We start from the raw sequence: 27,113 nt of genomic DNA, 5'->3' as shown, positions 1-27,113 counted from the left end.
AATATATTGAATTATTTAGAATTAGGATCAAATTGCTAAATTATGTAAGTATTGAGAGCTAAATTGTTATTATACCAGTTAGAAAAAAGCTTTCTATTATCAATTTAACGACGGATGACTAGAACAAAAAGATTAAAAATTTTAAAATTGAGTGACCAAATCAAAAACATTTATAAAATAACAATGAGAGAAGTTATATGTTGCAAAGGAGCTGAAAAAAAATATTGGGTTTGTTTCTATGGCCACATTTTCATTCAAGTTGGTAATATTAAAGTTTGAATAAAATTAAGTTATATTTGGTAATTGACTACCACATTTTAAACTTTCTCATTTGTAAGTCCTACGAATTGTAATCTCACCTTTTAATTTATGAATTATTCACATTGTATATATTGTTTAAATTACCTAATTGTTATGATAATAGGAATTTTGAAAATACATTTTAATTTTAAACCTTTTAGTTGATTATGAAAATACATATTTCAAATTTTATATTTTAATAAAATTAATAAGTATTTTTAATGCTGTCATGATTTTTAAATATATTATTTTCAACTTTTTTTATTTCTTATATTATTTGTAAAGATGTTAAATTTAAAAACAAAATTAATATGTGTACATATATTACATTTGCGACAACGGATGCATCTCCATTTTTAAAGATAATTTTAAAATAATTTATTTATATAGGTTAAATTTAATGAATTAATTTTTTTCAAATTTTGGTTTGTTTAACTAATCATTTATCATAAACATAAAAATATATAAAAATTTTCAAAAATATAAAAGATAATAAACCTAAAAGCTTTTAAAAATCATTTTGTGTTGTAATTTTATTTTCAAATATTATATTTTTCTTAATATTCTTTTTAGAAATCTTAATAACTTTTACAATTTATTAATTGATTTTTTCAAGAGATGCACGGGTTAGCAAAATTTCTTAATTTAGAAAAAAAAGTTATATATATAATTTTATATTACCTCTTTTAAAATTATATTAAAATATAAAATTTAATTTTAAATAAAACCATATTTTTATATAAGATAATTTCTTTTAGTATAGAAATTTTATGAAAATTTAACAATTATATTAAAATTTGTTATCCAAAATAATTAAAACCAAATTTCATTATCTACTTTTATTATCCAATACTTAAATAAAGAAATATATATTAGAAATTAAAAAAGAGTAAATTTATGGGGTTCAATGTGCATGTTTTAATTTTATATTTAAATTTGATGTAACATTTTTAACTTATTTTTAGGCATATCTTTTAAAAAATAAAAGAAATTGGTGGTAGAGATTGTCAAAATTTTGAAACAAAATAAATTTGGTACTGAATTGGTGTAAAAGTCAATATTTTCTCTAATTTTATATTTTTTTGAATTTTAAAATGACCATTAAGCCAAGCATGAGGCAAAAGAAAAAGAAATATGCTTTCTTCAACTGCAATCTAAACATATAAAAAAATTGTATAAATCACCGAAAGACGTTGAAATGTTTTTGGTAAATTTATATTTTCAATTTACGTAAATCTTTATGACATTATTTTATTAAATTAAAAAATATATAAAAGAAGTTATAATTTATTAAAATTTATTTATAAATTTAAAAAGTAATTTTCTTGTATTTAATAATTCAACTCTAAACTAAAAAAACTTTTTAAATACACTATTAAATTTGAAATAAATATTTAAAAATATAAATAATGTTACAATAAATTATTTAATGGTCACTAAATTAACAATCTATATTTACTAATTAATAATCAAAATTAAGAATTTCACACAATTCACTATTATAATATTTATATTTTAAAATAGTGATTAGTCTAATATAAATGATCATGTTTTCAAATTTAAAATTATGTTTTAATTTTGTAATCATATTATTAATGAAACATTATATATTTTATGAAAAAATTAAGAAATAATTAAATTAATACGTAAAATTAACCGTGAGTGAAAAACTAATTTTAATAATTAAATGCGTCAAACTAGTATTATATATATTATTTTAACAAGTGGTGCGTTGACACATCAAAACCCTATTATTACAAAATTATGTGTGACCTGCATTTTGTAATCAAATATTTATGAATATTACTTGATAAGGTAATTTTGACTTTTTTAATTACATAAATAAGCCTTTTGTCGTTATTTAATTTCACTTTTGGCCTCCTTTTTATTTTGTAATTCCATTTCAAAATATCATCATTCATTTAAATTCTAACCCTATTTAGTTTATGCATTTCTCATTTCCTTCAATTTAATACTGAAATTCAGTTTTGATATTTGTAATTAGGTCCTTATGATTTAGATATTAATTTCTACAAATTCCTTACTTTTAATTTACTTTTTACAAATTAATTTATTTATTGTATAATTGCTATTTATTAATATTTTACATGTTTAATTTCTTTAATGTTACATACAACATATATCATAAAAATATAATGTATTGATATAAACTTATAAACAAGTGTGGAGCAATACTGAAATAAATGATTCGAGAATGATGACAAATTTTAAAAAAATATTTTAGTAGATAAATACAATAAACTCGTGCAAATTAATAGATTATATATTAAAAGGTACACAAACATTTAAGAAAACTTTTTATTAGGCATAACATTTTTGTGACAAGTGGATAGTTTCATTGCTTTGACACATCACCAATATATATTAAATTAACGTAGATTTCATTATTGAAACAAAAAAAAAAGAAATAAATTATTTGAATAATAAAAATGACTTTAACTAATTAATTACACATTAAATATTTTACTATTTCTTTTAGTACACAAATCGAAAATCAAATGCAGTTACTCATAAGCTTGCACAAATAAGTTTCAACTTTGAAAGCCCTCAATTTTGGATAGAGAATGTACCTGGAGAAGTGATGGATTTGGTAGAACGGGACCGCCGATGGATGTTTGATTCTGGTTCGTCTGCAGCAACGTATTGATCTATCAGAAGAGCGAAATTTTGTAGAAAGACATTGATGCTAAGTTTTGTTCTCAGGAGAAGCTGAATGGGTTTTCTCTATTGTTGTTTGAATCACCCTTCCGTTTTGATTGAGGCTCTTCATTTATTTTTCTTGTCTTTAAGAATTATGCTTTTCATGTGTTAATTTTGTTGTTTATAGCTAGATCTCCACATGTAGCTGTAACAATGCCAAGTGTGGATGGGTGTTTTGTTTTGTTTTAATATTATAATAAGAAGTCTTGATATTTTACTAAAAAAAACAATATTTTACTATTTCACCTTAACTATATAATGTTAGAAAAAGAAACTTTACATAATTAATTACATGGAGCTATTAATATGATATATTTTACTTTATTTAACAAAAATTAATACACTCGTGAATACATAAACTAGTGTAACCATGTTGATTTTGTGATATTCTCTAATTTATGAAAATAGCAGAAAACGGGGGGTCTAAAAGACTAAAACGAAGATTTGCCAACTCTCCGATTCTTCTCATCTTTGCTATATAAAAGCAAATTATTATTGGCGTTTTCTCTTCAACTTTAACCAGCTAATTAATTTAATAAATTTGCCTTTCTTTCTTTAAGTTTTATTCAAATTCATAATTTGTTTCATGATGCACCATTTGTCTACGTATAACACATCTTCCCTACTTTCATAATTTAAGTAGAACAATAATTAGGGCTTTTCATGGCAACAATTACTCCTTCAACCTACTGTTTTTCTTAAATTAGTATTTGATTTTTTTTATGTCCTGGGAACTTTTTTAAACATCAACTTTTAATTATTTTTTATAAAATTATATATTTTAGGTAATAATGTGTTACATTACAAAATGGATCAAATTTGGGAAAAAATTTAAGTTAACAAGAAAAAAATTAGCAATCAAATTGAAAAATTATCAAATTTAAAAACTAAATATTATTTTATCCCAAAGTTTTATAAATTTATGCCGACTAAAACGAAATTCTAGCTTCGTTATCAAATGGTAAAAATAAGTAGAATATTGTAAAAGAATCCATCAAAGTTGTAGGAAATCAACAAACCATAAAATTTTTAAAACCTAACTTTACTATAGAAAGTCCAAAGGGACGAGGTTAAATCCATTTACCATTGAGTTGGGAAACAACAACTTATCATTAAAAATAAATAAATAGGTATTATTAACTTGAAGATTAAGGTGTTCTTCACTTCAAATATGACTTGGGTTTAAATCGCATTAGACACGATGTTATTAGAGTTTTACCCTCTTATAATTAAAAAAAAAATGATAATTTTCTCCAATTTGGTAGGCTTATGAACCAGCATGATTGCTAACATTATCAAAGCCTTGCAAGATAAGTTACATTTAAATTATCAAATATATAATATGATAGAGTTTTGCAACTTCATGTTTGGTCTGCCAAACTGCTATTCTTTTTCTTCTTCTTCCCAACCCATTTTAACCCCCCCCCCCCCAAAAAAAAAAGAAAACTGCAAATTCCAACTAAAATTAGAAAAAAAAAATCGTTCTTAAATAAATTACGTCAATAACATTTCTTATATTTACAGCAGAGATAATACAACTAGAGACAGACAAACAGGTGCATAAAAATGAGTTAAAACTATACCTAAAACCCCCCACCCTAAAAACATCTTCAATGATATATTATAAAAAACCAAAAGAAAAAAAAAAGAACAAAGAAGCAAACCCAAGTAAAAAAAAAAAAGAACGAATTTTTATGCAAGTTGAACTTCTTCAAATCCATGCATATGATCATTGGAAGCATCCAAAGGGAGCAAAGGAAATTCACCAAGTTGTTGAATAAACCCATCCAAATCACCCAAGAAACCACTTGAATTATCACCAATGTTACCCCATAACATACCTTCTTCTTCCTTAACCACCCTTTCTCTCATTTCCAAGCCTAGGACAAACCCACTTCTCACCTCCATTTTCTTGCTCGCCATGGCTGCCGTCGACACTGACTTGTCGCAGAAACTATGGTCTTTTCTGGGTTTTCTTTTGGAACCCTTTTCTTGAGGCGGTTTGCCGGTAAGTCTTTGCACCAGTTCTCTGAAGTTGGCTACGTCAGTCTTGATGATCTCTGGTGCAAATATGTGTATTATGCGTATCTTTGGCTTTGGCTTTGATATAGTCTTTGAATCCCTGTGAATGGATAGTGGTGGTGATGGATTTGAAGGGGGCATTCTGGTTTGATTCCTTATCATCAAATTCTCCATGGAAATATGTTGTGAAAGATGGGAAGGGGTTGGTATGTTTTGTGTAGAGAAATGGAAGGGGGTGGTGAGCTTATGTATATGTATATGTATAGGAGAGAAAGTGATAGGAAATATGTTTGTTTAAAGGTTTAAAAAAATAATGAAAAAAATCAAGCTGTCTGTTGGGAATAAAGATTGGATGAATCCTTGTCTGACAAAGTGGAAGAGATTCAATAAAGTAATACACAACTTCAATGGTCCCCCCTCCCCCCCGCCCGAAAATCGGATTAGCTTATTTTATGTTTTTCTATTATTAACTTGTATAAAAAAAATATGCATTTTTATAACTTGGAGAGAAGATTTTTAGACATTGTTTGTGTTGATACAAAGTGTCAGCAAGGAAGGAGATAAAAAATGAGAAATGGTGATGGGAGGAGGTCTTAGACAGATGGAGAGCTGGAAAAATATAAATAGGTAGATGAGGAAGGGGGTTATATGTTGAGAATACTTGGTGTTTGATCCTTTATTCATCATTTTTCAAAGTATTTATTAGGGAGGTCTCTTATTCAGTAACGTCACGTCATCGACAATTTTGAAATATAGTGATTATTAAGTCAATCAAGTGACAAGATCTTCTAACTAGATTGTCATGGAGTGTAGTATTAATGTGACATTCTCCTTATTGAGAATCATGTTATTCTTCAATGAACCCTCATATAAAAGTGTTCTTATTAAAAGCAGGTGGCTTTGTAAAAGATGAGATACCCTAATAATTAACCAAGTAATGTGAAATAAGAAATCATTCACAAGTACTTTCAGATCACTTCTCATGATACTAAATATACGCGCTAAATAAGAATATAACAATTTATTATTAATTTTTTAACCTTCACGATAAAAATAAAATATATAATTAATGAAAGACAGTAGGTTACTCAATTTTGGAACCTAACAGTTTTTGTTTTCCTTATTTTTTAAAACTAGAATTAAATGTAATTTAGAATAAAACATGTTTGATGAAAAAAATAGATGAAATAAAATTATTTAATGTATGAGAGTAATAATATTTTAGAAAGCATGGGTGAACTGGAGGGCATGATTGCCGGCAGAGATTTCATGGGAGACATTTTATGTTTGTAAATGAAACAGACAAGAAAAAGGAGGGAAAGTATGAGGGCGTTTCGGTCATTTAAAAATAGGAAGAATATGGTAGTTTAGCAAGTCAGTCATGATTCGCACAAACTTGCTACTTTTGACACGAATCCGCGTAGTTGGGATAACAAAAATATCCAATTTGTCATGGCTTGCATAAACACATTGCCCTACATAAACTTTATAATACATCAATTATTATATAAAATTTAAAATATGTAATATTTTTTCTAAAAATTTAAAATTTAGTCATTTTAATTTTATTTTTAACAATTTAATATTTTTTCCTTTTTAAAATTCATGTCTAATTATTAACTTTATTAATTTTTTTGTTAAATTTATTGATGGGGATTTTTATTAAAATAATACTAAAAAAATAAAAAATACCAAACTAGTATAAATTCTTTTTATTTACGAAAATGGTACAAAAAAACAGTTAAAATCTGAATGGTGGGCCTGCCACAGGCGGCACCAATGGTGCCTGTGGCAGAGGCGGCATCACTTCAATTATTTAACCCGATTCAACCCAACTGAAGGAGAAGGAGAAGAAGAAGAAGAAGAAGGTGGTGCCGGAAAAGGAGAGAAAGAGAAGAAAAAAATAGAAAAAATAAGGTATTTTTAAAAAAATTAATGGATTATCTTGTTACTATGTTTTTTTTGTATAATTTTTATTATTTTTTGTTGTTAGTTTAGTTATTATTGTTAGTTATTAAGATTAATAAAAACCCAAATTGATGGTTTTAGTTAGTATTATTATTGTTATTTTTTAGGGTTTAGTTATTAATAATTATTGTTACTTAGTATTATTGTTAGTAAAAACTAATATTATTATTATTGTTAGTTATTAGGATTAGTAAAACCCTAATTATTATTTTAGTTAGTATGTTTGTTAGTTTTACATTATATTATTGTTAGTTATTATTTTAGTAAAACCCTAATTATTATTGTTAGTTAGTATTATTTTGAGTAAAACTATTATTATTGTTATTGTGTTAGTTATTAGGATTAGTGGTTAAACGTTGTTCATGTACAAAATGATAACCTGAAATAGTATGAGCTTAAGAATGAAAAATTGCATATTGAAACATTAATTTTTTATTTAAGTAATTTTTTTACTGTTCGAGATTGTTTTTTGAAATTTTGTTTATTTTTTGACAGGTTGAATATTGAAGATGGATGATAAGTTTTTTGTATGCATTTATTTTGATGGGATCATCTTGACAACAACTGTTGAATGCATATTTGAATGTCGGCAACAAATAGTAATGAGATTTAATAGAAATGTCTCGTTGGATGATATGAAGGGAAGGATTAATGCAAAAATTGTTAGACGTTGTGGTGAAAGATATCAAAAATTTTCTACAAGTTTCCAGTTTCGACAAATCCGATCAAATTCACCGAAATGGAACTTGTAGACGACGAAGACGTGGAGACAATGGTCGCTCTTTACTGTGGGAATGAGAGTGACAAGAATGCACCGATTCACTTATTTGCTGAGTTAGCCGGTATGGAGCAAAATTAAGATGTCAATGTATATGGTGAAAACATGGAGCTCAAGAACCGTGGATGATGGCTCTAATATCGTACGTTGATAGTGAATCGACTATAGGTGGGATCGGTATCGATCTGAATATTACACCCGATATTGATGTGGTTGGTGATGATGGATACGATGGTAGCGATCATTGTGGTGAAGAGGTCGATAGTGACAGTGATCTCGATGTGGACGATGTACCTAATGATATTGAAGATGAAGATGTGAATAACGATAGAAACATTAACGCTTCTTCGGTCAGGAACCAAATGCGACGTATTTTGATGCACAATAATCTTAAGCCACACATGTCGCTCATAGACCCTGACGCAGCGCATGTAGCTGAGTTCCCGGAGTACCCTAAAATAGTTCATGCTCACCTGCTTGCCGTCAATTCTGATCATGAGGAGTTATTCGTAGGCCAGAGATTCGAAAGTAAAGAAGAGTGAGTACTTGCTATTAAACGGTATAGCATGAACATATCAGTGGATTATAAAGTCACAGTGTCTAAACCGACAATATATATTGAGGAGTGTTGGAAGGCAGCGGAAGGCTGCAATTGGCGGGTACGAGCTGCATTAATTCAAAGTTCACAGATGTAAGAGATACGAAAATTTGTCGGGCCTCATACATGCACATCAACACGTATGACAGAAGATCATCGAAAACTTGATTTGAAAACTATCTGTACGTGTATCATGCCAATGGTGAAGGACATGCTGACCATTAAAGTTTTAGTACTGATTGTCAAAATGCAAGCACAATTCCAATATCGAGTATCATATTGAAATGCGTGGATAGCTAAACAGATGGAAATGGAGCAATTGTATAGGGATTATGATTCGTCGTATTACGAGCTACAAGGATGGATAGATGCTATGGGAAGTATGTACCGGGGACTGTGATTGAGTTACAGATAAGACCTTATTACGACCAGACGACGATTCAGCCATGTAAAGGAAAAGAATTTTCCATCTATTGCGGACGTTGATCCATGTGTGCGGGCATTTCCCTACGGCAAGCCATTTGCGCAGGTGGATGGGACCTGGCTATATGAAAAATATACACAGATCCTACTTCTTGCAATTGCTCAAGACGGCAATAGAAACGTGCTCCCGATAGCATTTTCCATCGTAGATAAGGAGAACTTGGAATCTTGGGAATTCTTCCTTACCAACCTGTGGAGATATGTTATTAGCAACAATAATATTTGCATCATCTCTGATAGAGAGAAATGTTTAATTGCAGCAATTAGGCATTCCGGTGTGCCATGGAGATCCGTTTACTGCATCCGTCACATTGCGACTAATTTCCATAAAGATTATAAGAATGCAGACTGGAAGAGACAAGTAGTGGCAATGGGTAAATGATAACCTTATCTTTTCAATATAAGTTGTAATGTTTTATGCTATCGAGTTACTGCAACTTATCTTTTCTTAATACGTGTACAGCGTACGAGTTAAAGCCACATATTTTTTTTCAAAGAATGATTCGACTTGAGAGTGACATGGAGGGTCAAACAAAAATATCTTTTCAACAATGGTTGGGTACAATGGATCCGTGGCAATGGACTCAAAGTTTTGACGAGAGCTTTCGTTATGGTCAAATGACTACAAACTTAGTGGAGGGGGTCAACGCTGTGTTGCTGAAAACACGACATCTTTCGATTGCATCTGTCTTCTCGGCTACATTATACAGGTTGGCTACCTTAATGCCAAGAATGGGTTAGCAACAAGTCGACCAGATGGAGGCGGGACACATGTTTGTCGAAAATGTCAAGGATGCAATGGTTGCAAACCGTCGGATGGCGAGGTTGATGAATGTAGAAATATATTCACGACGTCTGGAAACGTTTCGAGTTACTAAGACCATCGGTCGTCGATCCGGTATACCACCTAGGTCCTATGGAGTTGATCTCCAGAACATACGGTGTGACTGCAGGAGGTTCGAAACACTTCATTATCCATGTGCGCATGTCGTGGCAGCGTGTGCTAAAGTGAACCTTAATGTTGAACAATTTGTCAATGATGTGTACACGCTCGAGCGCACATTGAGTGTTTGGGAAAATGAGTTCCCCGTCCTGCCTGACCTATCTACGTGGGAGGTGCCTCTGACGACTTTCGAGCTTGTCCCAGACAGAGGGCTATGCATGAATCCAAGAGGTTATCCGCAATCATCCAGAATCCATAATGAAATGGACATTAGGGAGAAATCCGACAGTAAGCGTTGTGGAATATGCAGGTTAAGTGGTCATAATCGGAATAAAAGCCCTCAACGAAACTATCATGTTAGACAGTCGTCAGGATCGGGTCGAAATTGAGGTTATGCTGTAAAATTGTTATGTGTAATGTTATAATGTTGCAATGTTGTTGTAAAACCCATTTGAAATAATTAAAATTATTCATTTGCTTATGCTTATGCATATGCTTAAATTGTATCCAAATTAAGTTATAAAAAGTATAATTCATTTGGAATAATTAAAATTATATCCAAAATGGAGCCATTTACCATTAAATTCAGTTTTAATATAATGCAAAAAGGGAAGAAAAGTTCCGTAGTAAGCATACCTAAAATTAGAATAATTAAATTTATACAAAAATTACAAACTTTGTAATGTACAACAAAGTGCAATAAACCCCCAAAATTGATGGTTCGATGGTGTGGTCCTAGGGGTATACCTATGCGGAGGTCGACGGTCAAGTTATGGGTGTTCGCGACGACCAACATCCTCATTAGGCGCAGGTAGGGGTGTGCTAAACATAGAGGAAAAATCATGTGGCTTGATCCGCATCGACAAACTTGAACCGGAAGGAGTCCCATGATGCTGTGGATACGAGCCGGGAGTGCTCAACTGCGGCGAGTACGATCCAAAGATATCAAACTCGTATGTGTATTCGCCCCCTGACAAGCTCGGAAAATAGTCATTGCCCGCCAAATCTAGATGATAGCAATGTGAATCCCCATGTGAATGTGATTGCCCAGGCTCCGACTCCGGCTCTGGTTAGGGATCATGATCTGCCGCAGGCTCCGCCTCCATGGGGGCCGCTGGGTACGATCCCCCAGGTCGCTACATGTGCGGGGCGACTACAGTCAACTGCCCTCCAAGTAGATATGGCTTTTCGCAACTAGAGTACCATTGTATGTACTCTAATGATGGTTGCAAATCGGAAGTCATAACCATCTGAGGTATTCGACCCATCCGATCGTTCCACAGCGCAACAAATTTTCGGTGCTTAACCCCCCAATCCAATTGCAGTTTTCCTCTCTTGTTGATGCCGTAAACCACCCCCACATCGCATGGCGGATTCGGGATATATTGGACGCAACCAAACTGTTGTAGCACTTGATCCCCATGGTACCACTCGACTACATTGAAATTTATAATTGGTGCGTTACTGCACCACATTTGAGAATGAACGTAGGCAGACGAGGGTATCATAGCTGCAATTTCCGGTCTACAATATGACATCCATATAAACTGCATGATTAATAACATGGTTATAATTTAACACGGTGTGAGTAAGATATAGAAAGTAAGATGTCACGAATATTAGAATAGCTTACCCCCTTCCCCGGCATGCTGTTCGATCATCAGTCGGTATATCGGGACAGTGTACGACCTTCCGATACCCAGATAAATACTCCACCTATAAAAAATATATATAGTATGGTTGGTAACATTAAATTATATAGTATGACTACAATTAATGCAAAAAAAGTTATATTTTAGTGGATAAACATATGGTTGGTGAGTAACCGATGCCAAAAATGGCATCCGATAAAGCTCCCAAGACAACAACAATGTAAGGCATCCGCTCATGTCTACAACAGAAGGCTTTGTCGTCCGAAAAAGCTCCCGATACAACACTGCCAGAATGGCGGAGCTCCAGCTATATGAGTGAACATTGGTCAAATCAGCTAATAGCGGTAAGTACATGATATGAACCTTGTTGTTGTTTGAATCGGGCATCAGTACTCCCCCTATAATATGCATGATGTATGCTCGAGCAGCGCACATCAACTCTCCTTCAGTGACATTAGCTGATAACTGTCCAAATTTGGCTTTCAGCCATGTAAATTTCAAGCCCGTAAAATTTGACTCATCATCGTTTGGCGAGTCTCCTAGTAGCTGATAACATAGTGCAGCCGACTCAGTAAATGCAGTTACTCCCATTACGGGACTCCCGTCGATTGGGAGGCCAAGCTGCAGTGCAACATCCTCTAAGGTCACTGTGCACTCCCCACACGGAAAATGAAAAGTGTGGGTCTCCGGGCGCCACCACTCTACTAGTGCAGATCTTAAATCATACCGCAAGTTGAACATCCGGATCAGTGTTGCTGACCTGAATCTAGCTTGCTCCAAGTAGTGCATCAATCGTGAATTTGGGGGATATCCTATACCATTCACCTAGCCCCTTAATACGCAGTACGAGCCCTGATAGTGTTAAATTATAGAAAATAAATATTAGGATAACATGATTTATTTTTATATATTACATATATCCTTTTTTAATAGAACATGTGGTTAACAAATAATAATATATTACCATATTATTAGCCGCATTAGATATGTGAGGATCGTCGTTAATCAATCGAGCCATTGCAATGCCTGCAACTTCAAAACAAATTTAGTAAAAAACCCTTATTTCGGCCATTTGTTTGTATTTTTCTTCCCGAATTTTATTACTTTCAATAAAAATATATTATTTTATAATTTTATAATTTTATATTATTTTAGTACATTATGTTTGAAATGTACTCATTTAGTGTGTTTTTAAATAAATTTCAAAAATTAACCCTTATTTCGCCCTTTGTTTGTATTTTTTCCTAATTCTATTACTTTCAATAAAAATATATTATTTTCTAATTTTATTATTTTACATTATTTTAGTACATTATGTTTGAAATGTATTAATTTAGTGTGTTTTAAATAAATTTCAAAAATTAACCCTTATTTCGCCCTTTGTTCTTATTTTTCGTCCAATTTTATTACTTTCAATAAAATATATTATTTTCTAATTTTATTATTTTAAATTATTTTAGTACATTATGTTTGAAATGTATTAATTTAGTGTGTTTTTAAATAAATTTAAAAAACCCTTATTTCGCCCTTTGTTCGTATTTTTTCCCAAATTTTATTACTTTCAATAAAATATATTATTTTCTAATTTTATTATTTTACATTATTTTAGTACATTATGTTTGAAATGTATTAATTTAGTGTGTTTTAAATAAATTTCAAAATTAACCCTTATTTCGACCCTTTGTTCGTATCTTTTCCGCATTTTATTACTTTCAATAAAATATATTATTTTCGTATTTTATTATTTTATATTATTTTAGTATATTATGTTCGACAACTTTTTTTAACTGTTTTGTTTTTTATACCATTTTGATAAATAAAAAATTTATACTATTTTGGTATTTTTTAGTATTATTTTAGTAAAACCACTTTATTGATGTGATATTTAAAAAAATACTCACTTAATAGCCATGTAATTTAAAATATATATGTTGTAACTAACTTGAATTTAACAAAAAAACTAATTATGTTAGTAGTTTAATCTAAACTTTGAAATCTGTAAGGTAAAGAAATTACACTCTTAAAAATAAAAATACAAAGATTAAATTTTAAATTTCTAAAAAATAGAGATTTATGACATATCTTAACCTTATTTATAAAATATATAAAATCAACACCAATATCAAAGAGTAAAGTCATATTTAAAGAAAATTTAAAATTTTCAACTTAATCATTTATCTATTTTAATATTTCTTTTTAATTTGTTGCTTAAATTATTTGTTTTTTAAATAAAAATTATTAAAAGACTTAAATTATTCGGATTTTAGTCCATACATTTTAGGCATTTTAATTTTTAATTATTTCCTAATTGACTCAAGGACCTAAATATGATATATAGTATAACTATTATTATATCTATTAACATATCTCGATAAGAAAAAAACATTCAATATATCTTGATAAATGATCACACATAGATATAACATATTAAAATGCAATTATGTCTGGGTATGTTTTTCTTGTGTCTCCCAATTCTTATAAATTATGTCCTACATCAAACTTCTTTTATGGTAACCGTAGCTAAACAAACCTTTATATTTTTATTTAAATGAAGTCTTATTTTAAATCACACGTTAAAAATATACTTAGATATGTAGATTGAGTCTTAACTCGATTTGTATAGATATTGTTGTTAATGTAGGAGGATATGGGTTCAAGTGCACTGAAACGCATTATCCTCCTATTTATGGATTGGGAAAGGACTATGGATAATTCTAAACATTGTGTCAAAAAAAAGAGATATAGTCAAAACCTATAATGAAATTGTTCAAAATATATATATTTAGATATAAATTACATATTAGAATTAATTTGGGCACGAATTATAACTTAAAAACTTATTTAGGTGTAATAAAAAAGTAAATGAAAATCAAACAATATTGTTTATTATTTTAGGCCAATAAAATTCCAAAGACTAGGTCCTTGACAAGGCAGAAGATTTCCTAAATGTCACACATACTTAGCTGAATATGAGGTACCAAAAATGATGTTTTTGTATTGCATCTTGTTTACCTCTTCAAATGGCATTAAAAAGAAAAAGAGAAAATAATGGAAGGTATAGTAGGGATTGTTAAGGTATATATCTCAGTTATTGCTTTGTCTCTATGCTTTCATGGAGCTTTCCAATCCTAATATTTATATTCCCCAACACCACAACTAAATCCCATCGCATTTCATTTTCTTTCTTTTATTTCTCCTGTTTTGTCCCAAGCTTAGCTAGAATGCTATACACATGTACTGAATGCCATCATCTACAGTTTCAGAAAACCAAAAGAATCTAAATTCGCTTTAACTTAATTATTTTGTAATTCCTATTAGACTATGACATATTTATAATGTGGATGTGTTAATGTACAAAGTGATAATTGATGATTTAGAATTTAGAGTTTAAAATTTAAGATGGTTCACCCCATTTAATACAAGGCGAAAAGTGCGTGATGACCATGGAAGTGGGTCTTTTTAAAGCGAAAAATCTCTCTTTTATATCTCAAGCCCCTCCTTTTAGAAAAAAAAAAAAGAGAGGAGGAGATTTGCCCTCTTATGTAGGCCCTTTGTAATAATAGCCTAATAGCATGGGGATGTAATAGGTAGACCCCCTAATGAGATTTGGTAATATTTGTATATGCATAACAATTGCTCTCACTTGAGGAATATAGGTTATAAAGTGGTTTTATCCGAGATAAAAGTAGGGGAGAAACCTTTGTGTTGTACGCTAAGCCTTTTTATAAAAAAGATTATGCACATTCCTTAAGAGGCTAGAAATGATTTATACTATTAACTTAGTAAGCATTATCTGTGAGGGGTGTTTGTTTTATAACTTGTAAATTTTGGATAAGTGCCTTAAGAGGTTAACAGTATTTCTACTATTGACTTAGCAAGCATATTTGCAAGAGGTGTTTGCTTTAAATAAGTTGCTAAGTGCCTTAAGAGGTTAGAAGCGGTTCTTTTATTGACTTAGTAAGCAATACCATTAAAAGGTGTGTGCTCAAATAAATTGACCAGGTACCTTAAAGAGGCTAGCAACAACTATGCTATTAACTTAGAAAGCCTGAAAGCCTTTTATTTCCTTTGTGTTGTCCCAAGCTTAGCTAGAATGTATATACATATATCGAATTCCATCATCTACAATTTTAGAAAACCAAGAGAATCTAAATCAAATTTAATTAAATCATTTTGTAATCCATATTAGACTATGACATATCTATAATGTGGATGTGTTAAAGTACAAAATGACAGTTGATGATTTAGGATTTAGAGTTTGGAATTTAGGGCGATTCACCCTATTTAGTTCAATGCGGAAAGTGCATGGTGACCATGGAAGTGGATCTTTTTAAAATGAAGAATCTCCCCTTTTTGTCTCAAGCCCCTCCTTTTAGAAAATAAAATAGGTGATTTGCCCTCTTGTGTAGGCCCTTTGTAATAATAGCCTAATAGCGTGGGGATGAAATACGTAGGCCTTTGATGAGTTTAGATAATATTTGTATATGCATAATAATTGCTCTCAGTTGAGGAATAGTTTATAACGTGGCCTTATCTGAGATAAAAGTAGAGGTGAAGCCTTTGTGTTGTATGTTAGGTCTTTTTATAATAATAAAAAAACTATGCACATTCTTTAATAGGCTAGAAATGGTTTCTATTATTAACTTAGTAAGCATTATCTATGATGGGTGTCTGTTTTATAACTTGTAAATTTGGCTAAATGCCTTCAGAGGTTAGCCTTATTTTTTGCTATTGACTTAGTGAGGATATTTGCAATAGGTGTTTGCTTTAAATAAGTTGCTAAGTGCCTTAAGAGGCTAAAAGCGACTCTTCTTTTGACTTAGTGAGCAATACCCTTGAAGGGTATGTGCTCAAATAAATTGACTAAGTACATTAAGAGGTTAGTAATGACTTTGATATTAACTTAGCAAGCCTGAAAGCCTTTTATTTCTTCTGTGTTGCCCCAAGCTTATCTAGAATGTATATACATACAATGAATATCATCTACATTTTCAGAAAACCAAGGGAATCTAAACCGGCCTTAATTAAACCATTTTGTATTTACAATATTATATGATACTAGATTATAACATTTCTATAACTGGATGAAAAATATTATGTAAGATTATAATTATATATATAAAAAAACCACTAATGAGATTTTGGTTTAAATAACATAGTTGAACCTTTGGAAACTTTATTGTCCTAGATTTAAGTAGGATTTTTAGATTTATTTTGGTTTAAATTATTATTTTATAGATTTTATATAAAATTTTAAAAGAAAAAATATTATTATAATCTATACTTTATATTAAGTCCTTGAATATTGACACCAACTTAGATGTTGTTTAATAAATTAAAAAATTAAGTGCTGAAAAATTAAGCACTGGCTAACTAAATCCTATCTCGATTGACATTAACATTTGTTGCCAGTGCAAGATGATGTAGGTTCGAGCACTTTGAAGCTCATTTATCTTCCTCTTTAAGGGTTGGAGAGGAAGATATGAATAGTTCTAAGCCTTGTATAACAAAAATTAAGTATTGTATTTAAGTTATAAAATCTTATTAATATTCTTGAAATTAAGTATGAAAAATTATTAGATTGTTTGATAAATGTAATTTTAAAGGTAAAATATTTAAAATATAATATTCAAAGAAATAAAATAAAAAAATTGAAAATAAAATTATACATAAGTAGCTCATTATTTATTTATTTATTTATTTATTTATCATTTTCCTCGTTTTTTCATTAAAAGAATTATTTTATTTTTATCATAGATTACCAAAAGTTCAATTACCAGGCCTTAGTTGGGAAATTGCTAAAACACCTCTTTATGTACCAAGTAAGATATATTATTATAAGGTGTTTTTGTCTTTTTACACTCATTATAGCAAAATAGACTTTTAACGGTACTTTTTTAGGTTTCTAGCGGCGTTTTTAAGCGCCACTAAAAGTGTTAGCGGCGCTTAAAAGGCCGTTGTAGACAACGTCGCTAATTTTAGCAGCGTTTATTTGAAAAAACGCCGCTAAAGATTATGACCTTTAGCGGCGCTTCTACCACAAACACTGCTAAAGACCATGACCTTAACGGCGCTTCTACCACAAACGCCACTAAAGACCATGACCTTTAGCGGCACTTCTACCACAAACGCCGCTAAAGACCATGACCTTTAGCGGCGCTTCTACCACAAATGCCACTACAAAAAATGACTTTTAGCGGCGCTTTTTCACAAACGCGGCTAAAAACATGACTTTTAAAAAAATATTTTAATTAAATAATATTTATTTCTATGATAAATATTATATTATATTTTATTTTTGAAATTTAAACTTTAAACTATATACTTTTAAGGATAAAAAATTAATTAAATTAAAATTTCTATTAAAATTTTAACTTTAAAGCTAAATATAAAAATTAATGAATTTAAATTTAGAATTAAAATATTATGTTTAAATAAATGAGCAATCTACCTCACAGCTCATCTGATTTATATTAACTCGGCCAAATATAAAAGAAGCTACAAAACACGTAATAATTAACAATCATGGTTAAAGAAGCTAGTACACAAGGTAGCTACAAAACCCTGTTTCAATAACACCAAATTCAAGTTCCGACTAAGATAAACGACCATGGAATGAAAAATTAAATAACACTCCACTTGAAGAAGTGCTAAGCCTTGGCTTTTCCAGCTTGAAGAGATTGAATCCTCTACAACACCTTCACACCATGTTTGGTTCGATGGAATTGGTATTCCATTCCGTCCCTATTCCGTGCGGTACAATAATTTCATCCCTATTCCATGTTTGGTTCACAATTTTCTATTCAGTCAACTATTCTATTCTGTCCCTATTTTGTGCGGTCTTGTAATAGCCATTCCGGGCACGTTTGTCTGAATTGCTATTCCAAACCACCCGTAATAACATTTTCCCCTTTTTGGACCAAAATAGCACGCGTCTGTTCTTCATCGTTTTCACTCACTTTTGCAGATTTCTTCCTCAACATTTATCCCCAAACTGAACCCTAGAAATTAGCTCCTTAATCGACAATAAATCAAGCATCCATTCGCCATCTTCATCTTCATCTTCCTTCTAGTTGAACGTCCTTATTTACAGTAAGTGCCTTTGATTCCATTTTTTTTCTCTAATTTTTTAGTTAAAGTTATTTCAATTCTTTCAACTTTTCTTTTCCCCTTTCATATTTGGATATAAACTAGCAAAGCAAAGGTTTTTCCAATTATTTGGTTTGATATACTTTCTGCATCTTCTTGGGATATCTCTTTTCACTTTTTGTTGCTGTTATCGCTTGTATTTATCTATTCAAACTTCAAATATGAACATGAAAATGGTATAAAAAATGTTCAAAATGAAAAAAGAATAAAAGGTCTTTGTCATGCTAAAAGTGATTACTTTAGCTTCAAAGAAGTCTGTTCGTTCTGCAAATGTGAACTTTTCCTATTGTGGTTGTGCTTTGTTTTGGATATCTTGGTGATATAAGAAAAACCCAAATTTGCAAATTTGATATTCACTTTGAATGTTCCTTTTTCTTGGATATGGAAGGAAAAAAAATTAGGATCTGTAAATTTGGTATGCTTTGTATATGAAATTTCTTGATTGGAAAAGAAAAAGAAGTTCGGTATTGATTTAACTGGCTTTGCTTCAAAGTAGTTTAGATGCATTTCATAAAGATTATATGCTTTTCTTCTTAATTTTGTGTTAAACATTGTTTTTAACATATCCAATTTGATATATGGGATGTAAAAGCTTTTGGGGTTTTAAGAAATGCAACATTTTATCTAAAGAGATTTCAATAGGTGAAAGTGCATCATGTATGTGTACACTTAAATTTATGTTTACACTTAAACTTTTCATGGACTATATTTATGGAATGGTCCCGGGATGCTATGTTCAAAGCTTAACATTGTTTTGATCTCTAATTAGTTTATGACTAATCCCACCCCAGGATTCTTGCGTTTCCTGTATCTACACTTGCTGAGTTTAATATAGAGTTTAATATAGCGTTTCCTTTATCGCTTTATGTTCATTAAGCTTGCCATATAGAGTTTTGCAAACCTTTGCTGATTTTAATATGGATGATTTTTTTCTACTTGGCCCTTCTTTTTTGTTCTATGCCATGCAGTTTATTGATCTAATTAGATTTAAAGCAGTTTATAGATGTTAAAACTAAAGTACTGATCCCATTGAAGCATACCTCCTGTCAATGTTTTAAGGGTCTAATCATTGACAAGTCTTTTTATTGAGGATGCTGATGCTAGTTGGTTGATTAAGATTTTGTATTGACAATATGTTTCTCATTTTAGAAAGAAATAATTTGCACTTTTGTAGAACCTGAGGTTGATTAAGATTGCAATTCGCAGCTCTTAGACAAATAACTTACACCATTTCTTGCCATTCTTCATTAGCTGTAGGTATTAGTAAAATAAAGCTCTTTCGCAACTATGGAGCTCCTCATTATTTTTCGAAATACTAGTCTTTAATTTTGAGGAAAAATAAACAATGAAAAATAACTACACACTTGAGACGGACATGATATCTATCACTCACGGTATATATATTTGTTCCCTTCACATAATAATCTATATTTACAACAAAAAGATATCTATAATGTTGGGAAAGTTGTTGCTCGTTTCATGTACCGTTACAACAAAAAGATATCAATAATGTTGGGAAAGCTATATTGTTCTCTTTATAAAGTTAAATATGTATGTGCAAAACAGTATGGGTTACTTTTTGTATCTAAAGATACCTCTTGTATATGGATTACTTTTTCTATGCCATGCAGAACCTGAGGTTGATTAAGATTGCAATTTGCAGCTCTTAAGCAAATAACATTGTAAAGTGTTTAACTATGGCATGTTTGAGAAAATGATAGCATAGGTCAATTAAGATGTCTTATTAGTCTCCCAATTGAATTTCTCAAACACTAGTAAACTGTTTTAATCGAGAATAGTCATATTGCTATATATCTACACTAGTAAACACTAGTAAACTGTTTGATAAGCATGGAAGTCAAACTGTTAGCAGATGATTAATTGGGATTGATCAAGTTTTAAGAGTTGATTTCTACTGAGAATATGCGCAACTAGTGTTTCAACTAGCTTGTTTGTTTCATTTTTTGTTCGATTATTTGTTTAGTTGACTAAGGTGGTTGTAATAGTTAGTGCAAATCAGTTTTGAGTGACTACTGTAATAGTTAGTGCAAAACAGTTTATTTTTATTATTTTTAATTTTAACTATTATTTTTAATTATTATTCAAGTTTTAATTTTATTGTTATGGATTGGTTTTATGCATTTGTTTATTTTTGTAATTCAAGTAAATTTTGGATATTTTTTTATTTTAATATTCCAATTTATTAAATAATGCATTTGTTAAAATAAAATAATTAAATGCATAAAACTAATTAAATTATATATTTAATTAAAATAATTAAATTATATTTTTTATTTTAATATTCCAATGTATTAAAATAAAATAATTGAATTATATATTTAATTATTAAATACCGTTTAATAATTACAAAGTCTTTAATTGTTTTAGTTTGATGTAGAATGTGATTTAAAAATTTTATTTCGTGCAATTGTATAAATATAAATTTAATTTTAATTCAATATATAGGTGAAATTTTAACTTTAGCTCAATTATATATATACCTACATACCTACAAAGCATCAACATAATAACATGATCAAAGATTTTGAGGACGAATAATTTATGCAAATTGCTCTAGACTATTTTCAAAATTTGTTCACCTCACAAGGATAGTCTAATTCTACATAAGGTTTTGGTTAATAGACTAAGGCATGCCATCTGTGATTGTATTATCGAGGCCTAAAGTGCTTTTATATCATGACAACTAATTTGATAAAGAAATGAATTTCAAGTTGCAAATATAATTTTAATTTCTATTTTTTGCTTCATAAAGATTCTAAATTTGTATTGTTCATTTTTTCTTTGATAGAGTGTTATTGCAACTTGAATTCTTTGGCTTATTTGATTGTTTCCTCCACCCACAGTTGAGCGTCTTGTATTCACTAAATCACTGTAAGTTCTTTGACAATTAAATTCTTTAATTTTATTTTACTGTTATTGAAATTAGTATTGGAGAAATGTGACCCTTTTACTACGATTTGAAGATATATAACACTTTAATATCTTACAGTAATGGCTTGTCTGCCTTTAGTAGGACAAAGTGTGAGGCGTAAAAGAATTGGTATTGCATTGACAATATGGTTGCAAATATGTAGAATTGCGAGTTGGTTCTTACTTACATTGGGTGCCATCCATAGCCTACATACTTATAGACCAAGGATTAGGTCCTATATTTTAGACTTTTATTCAAAACGAGATTATGTGAAAAGACTTATAAATGCTAGTGACGAGACCTGTATTGAACAAGTTAGGATGAATAGAATTGCCTTTTTTAAACTATGTGAGATGTTACAAACGTTAGGGGGATTGAAGTCGTCAAGGAACATGCTTGTTGATGAGCAAGTGACAATATTTTTACATATCATTTCCCATCACCTTAAAAATCGAGTTATCAAGCATCACTTTAATAGGTCCGAGGAAACTGTTAGTAGATCATTTCACCATGTTTTAAATGATGTCATATGTTTACAAGATGTGTTATTTAAAAAGGCAGAGCCAATTACAACTAATTCTACAGACCCAAGATGAAAATGGTTTAAGGTATTAGAGTGAGTTCTATATATAGCTTCTACATAATTTAATTGATTTAGATTTAAATATAGTATCCTAACTCAATGTTTTATACATGTGATATAGAATTTCTTAGGTGCTTTAGATGGAACCCATATCAAGATTAGGGTTCCAACAGTTTATAAACCTAGATATCGAACGCGAAAAGGTGACATAGTAACAAATATGTTAGGTGTTTGTACACCTGATATGCAATTTGTATATGTTCTTCCTGGTGGGGAAGGTTCTGTTGCTGATGGACAGGTTCTTTGAGATGCCATTAGTAGGAGACATGGACTAAAAGTTCCTCATGGTAAAATACAAAATTAGAGGACTTTGAATTATTCTTTAAGATCAAACATTATTGGGGAATTAATCATTTAAAATTTTTTTTATAGGTTGTTATTATCTAGTTGATGCTGGATACACAAATTGTGAGGGATTTCTTACACTTTTTAGAGGACAACGATATCATTTGAATGAGTGACGTCAGGGTTATCAGCTAAATACTCCGGAAGAATTTTTTAATATGAAACATGCTTCAGCACATAATGTTATTGAAAGATGCTTTTGGTTATTAAAACTTAGATGGAGAATACTTAGGAGTCCATCATTCTATCCTGTAAGGGTGCATAATAGAATCATTATTGCATGTTGTTTGTTCCATAATTTTATTCGAACCCATATGAGTATTGATCCTATTGAAGCAGAGTTGGGAGAAGGATTACCTAGTAATGTGGTAGATGACGATGAACCGAATATCGTAAATATTCATCCATCGGATGCATGGGTTACTTGGAGGATGGAACTAACCAACCAAATGTTCGATGAATCGCAAGCATCTAGAAATTAGTTAGGTTTAGGGACAAAATGAGTTTGAGTTAATTTGTTTATGTTATTTTATGTATCTAGTTTGTGAAACTTTGGTGGTGTTTAAATTGTTTTTTGTATTGTACTAAACTTGTTGAATTATAATTTAATTTCTCTTCATTCATCATGTGTTATAATTTTATAAAGTGTTGAGCTTTTAATTCATGATATTGAACTTAATTTTAATTTTATGAAGTGTTCACATTTTGATTAATGATATTAAACTTAATTTTAATTTGTTTTTTTTCTTAAGATAATTATGTCAGGTGTTTCAGAATCAAATGTTTCTTCCCAAACTTTTCAAGGAACCAAAAGGAAATAGGTTCCAGAAGAAGATGCAGCGTTGGTTTACTGTATGGTGGACTTGCACAATGTTAGAACCTTTAATGATGATATGAGGTTCAAAGCCGGTTATTTAAACGAGTTGGAAAAAATGTTAGAAAAAGTTTTACCCAATGCAATGTTGAAGGCTAGACCTAATATTGAATCGAGAATTATGATACTGAAAAGGGATTGGTCAATCGTGTATGACATGCTTAATGGTCAAAACAATAGCGGTTTTGGTTGGGATGAGCATAGACAGCTTGTTGTTGCTGAAGATGCGGTTTGGAACTCTTATTTAAATGTAAGAATTATTTCAAGTCTTTATTATCTTATTTTGACCAAACTTATAACTAATATGAATTCCTCATTTTTTTAGAGTCATAAAGAAGCTGGTCAATTCAGACATCATAGTTTCCCTTACTACGACCAACTTACTGCTATCTACGCAAAAGATCGAGCGACTGAAAAAGATGCTCAAACAGCCGCTGATGTTATTAAAGAAATAAATGTTCAGGATGTACCTACTACAGATATTAATGAAGAAAGAAACGAATTCTATGACTGCGAAGCTGATGTCTCTTTGGATGACATCGATGTTTCTGTTACAGAACCGCAACCAGATAGTCACCAAGGGGGTTCCACATCTTCAAAGAAGAAGAAAAAATTCTGATGCAAATGATTATATTTCTTCTTCATTTCATGATGCTGTCACTTTATTGGCAGAAAACATGCGGGCCGTTGGCGAACAAATCAGTAGGAGTATTGTCTCCGATGTGGTAGTTCAACAAAAGTCAGAAGAATTCCAGATCATCCAAGAAAAAATCTATAAATTTATATCCAACCTTATGTGAAATAGAAGGTTTAATTGTGGATGAGCGCTATCGAGTATTGAGCAAAATTCCAGATCATTTAACGCAAATGCTCATTTTATTTAATTTACCTTCTAATGTGCGGTTGGAATGGGTCAAAAAATTTATTGCTGACCATTAAAAATCATGGTTCTGTTGATGATATTTTGGTAACTTTTTCTGTTTGTAATATTTGGGATGGTATGTCATTACAATGTTCTAACTTTTTGATGTTGTAAAACTGTATAACATATGGATTATGATATAAAATTTCATGAATTTCATGTAATTTTCTGTTAATATATGAATATTATGTTTATGCAAAATATAATTCTTAAGTTATTTATTATTGCTAATATTTTTTATTGTAGAATAATTAAATTATTTGTTTCACTAATGATATTTTAGCACATTAAATATGTATTGCAGTTTAAAAATAATAAAGTAGATTATATATTATTTTATAGTATTATATATTATGATTTTAGTAAATTCATATAAGAATAATTATATTAAGAATTTTATTAAATTATATATTATTATTAAATTATATTTAATAACAATTATTTTAAATTATATTTATAGTATTATATTTTATGATTTTAGTAAATTCATATAAGAATATTTAATATTAAGAATTTTATTAAATTATATATTTTTATTAAATTATATTTAATAATATTTATTTTAAATTATATTTTATAGTATTATATATTATGATTTTAGTAAATTCATATAAAAATATTTAATATTAAGAATTTTATTAAATTATATATTTTATTAAATTATATTTAATAATAATTATGTTAAAATATGATTAAATTATTTATTATTTATATTAATAATCTTATTAAAATTTAATAACAATAACAATAATCATCTACCTAAAAAAAATTCTGCTAAAGGTATTCTAGTCATTTTAGTTTTTTTCCTTATGTTATTACAACATCATTCCATTCAACCAAACACAAGAATACTATTTACAGTTCTATTCCATTCCATTCAACCAAACAATTGAATGTCTATTACGCCTCTATTCCATTACAACTCTATTTCATTATATATCTATTCCATTACAGCGAACCAAACGTGCTCTCAATATCTAAAGGATGAAAAACCAAATGATCAGATAAACTAACAAACTTGGTAAACAACAGAAATCTTAAAAATAAAAATTATATATAGCCATTAAGGCTCAAAAAAAATTATATAACAAACAATTATGTGCAGCTTTAGTAGCAAGTTGAACCATACTGACAAACAATCTCAATCATAGCTCTTCCATGTGTCACAAATAGGCATTCTTTCTAATGATTGTCTAAACTATTCAATTTTTAACAAGGAACAATAGTATTAATTTACAAAAGCAGAATTGAGATTGATTACATAAATCAATAAAAATAGAAAACAATTATAAATGAGTCAGTAGAAAACAATCATAAATCTGGCTGATAACTAAATTATAGCAATTGTATGAAGACTAAATTAAGCATAAGCAGTGCCAAACTAACAAAAATAGATCGAACACTTCAAAACAAAGAAGGATATGTTATTCCTGAAATTACTACAAAAAGTTTGACTTACTTTGCAGTTCATGCAAGTTAGATAACCATGGCTTGAAAGCAGTATGGCTGATTGATCTAGTATGCCATTTCTCAGACCTAAATACTCATTTTCAATCACCCTACATGTGCCATCATGTCAGATGTAGAAAAGGCTTAACATGTAATGATAAAAAGGCCATCATGTCAGATGTAGAAGAATATGCATTCTCTGAGCAATGAAGTAGGTTTGAGATAAAAGAGTAATTAACATTGCAATATAAATAAAGCAAACTTTATTGCCAACTAAAGACAACCAAGAAAGGAAGTTGCATATTTCCAAAAAAAAAAAGAAAAAAAGAAAGGAAGTTGCAAGCAATAATCCATATTATCTATTCATCTATCTTATTTCATTATTATCGATGCATTTTTTGCATATTCAAAAACTGTAGCTAAAAGTATATGGATATTTAATACTAACTTTTGTTGTATTAAATACCACAACTTTTTAGGGCAAACAAGGTAAGTTACTGAGAAAGTGAAATAAACTTGCAATTCATTTTTCCCCTGCAAATCCAAACAACTTAATAAAAATGCTAATGACTCCTTATCGCCATGCATTAGAGCTATTAAAACAAGATACATTCTATATTAGAATTACATAAGAAAATTGTTTACAGTATCAATTGAAGGCTGATCCAGAAAACATCCCTTAACTAATAAAATCTTATTTGATAAGGGAAGATAAAGACAAGAAAGCTATTCATTAATGAAAGCAAAAAGTATAACTGTCCTCCATAAGTTTTGTGACCGCATTATCCAAACATGTAAAGAGTCAACAAATGAACTTCCCAAACTAGTTGGGAGCATGAAAGAAAAAATTAATATCTTAATGCAATTTTATGAATGCTGTTGTAAATTTAAAATAGTTGGATTTCCAGAAATAAAAAATAGCAGTGCGAATGAAGAAGATTACTTCTTCTTAGAAAAAAAGCAATTAATGGAAAATAAACATGCTAAAATGATAAATTTTAAAGCATATGGATTAAATCTCAAATTCTATAGAAGTACAATGACTAATAGCTTATTTTAACCAAATTTAAACACATCATCCATATTTATATAGCTATTATCTAATTTGATAAGTTAGCAACATTTATAATCTGTTTAAATTTATATAAATTTTCAATTCTTTTACAACTTACCGATTGAAAAAAGTCAATTGGGTGTAGTTAATTTTATTCCAAAATAGGTTCAATTTTGATTTAAGGAATTATAAGTTGGTACAGTCGATTTTTGAATGGAATCGAGATAAACTCGCCCTTTTGAAGTCCATCCCTTTTCTAGGTCTACTTGCATCAACAACG

The 27,113-nt window shown here is 29.8% G+C and overlaps 2 protein-coding genes across 7 annotated transcripts; one reads left to right on the top strand and one right to left on the bottom strand.

Annotated features, from left to right (window-relative positions):
* Positions 1-4,486: 4,486 nt before the first annotated feature.
* On the bottom strand, positions 4,487-5,253 carry LOC105798758 (VQ motif-containing protein 17). Its single transcript, XM_012628969.2, has one exon. The coding sequence runs from the start codon at positions 5,215-5,217 to the stop codon at positions 4,714-4,716; it is 504 nt and encodes a 167-aa protein (XP_012484423.2). The 5' UTR covers positions 5,218-5,253; the 3' UTR covers positions 4,487-4,713.
* A 13,055-nt stretch (positions 5,254-18,308) lies between these two features.
* LOC105798759 (uncharacterized) lies at positions 18,309-24,494 on the top strand. 6 transcript variants are annotated; one of them, XR_001135314.2, is made up of 4 exons: positions 18,309-18,557; positions 21,424-21,506; positions 22,251-22,476; positions 22,562-23,157. XR_001135314.2 is itself a non-coding variant. In XM_052629504.1 (4 exons), exons 3-4 carry the CDS (start codon positions 23,389-23,391, stop codon positions 24,025-24,027), a joined length of 564 nt encoding a protein of 187 aa, XP_052485464.1. In that variant the 5' UTR covers positions 18,325-18,557; positions 21,424-21,506; positions 23,287-23,388; the 3' UTR covers positions 24,028-24,494. The 6 variants fall into 6 exon arrangements, 2 of the variants coding, with proteins under 2 accessions (XP_052485464.1, XP_052485465.1); XM_052629504.1 differs by lacking the exons at positions 22,251-22,476; positions 22,562-23,157 and adding exons at positions 23,287-23,658; positions 23,734-24,494 and having other exon boundaries at positions 18,325-18,557; XR_008195220.1 differs by lacking the exon at positions 22,251-22,476 and having other exon boundaries at positions 18,316-18,557; positions 22,874-23,157.
* The last annotated feature ends 2,619 nt before the right edge of the window (positions 24,495-27,113 follow it).

Source organism: Gossypium raimondii, chromosome 4 (assembly GCF_025698545.1).
Source record: "Gossypium raimondii isolate GPD5lz chromosome 4, ASM2569854v1, whole genome shotgun sequence".
Lineage (NCBI taxonomy): Eukaryota > Viridiplantae > Streptophyta > Magnoliopsida > Malvales > Malvaceae > Gossypium > Gossypium raimondii.
This window is presented reverse-complemented; position numbering and strand designations above follow the sequence as displayed.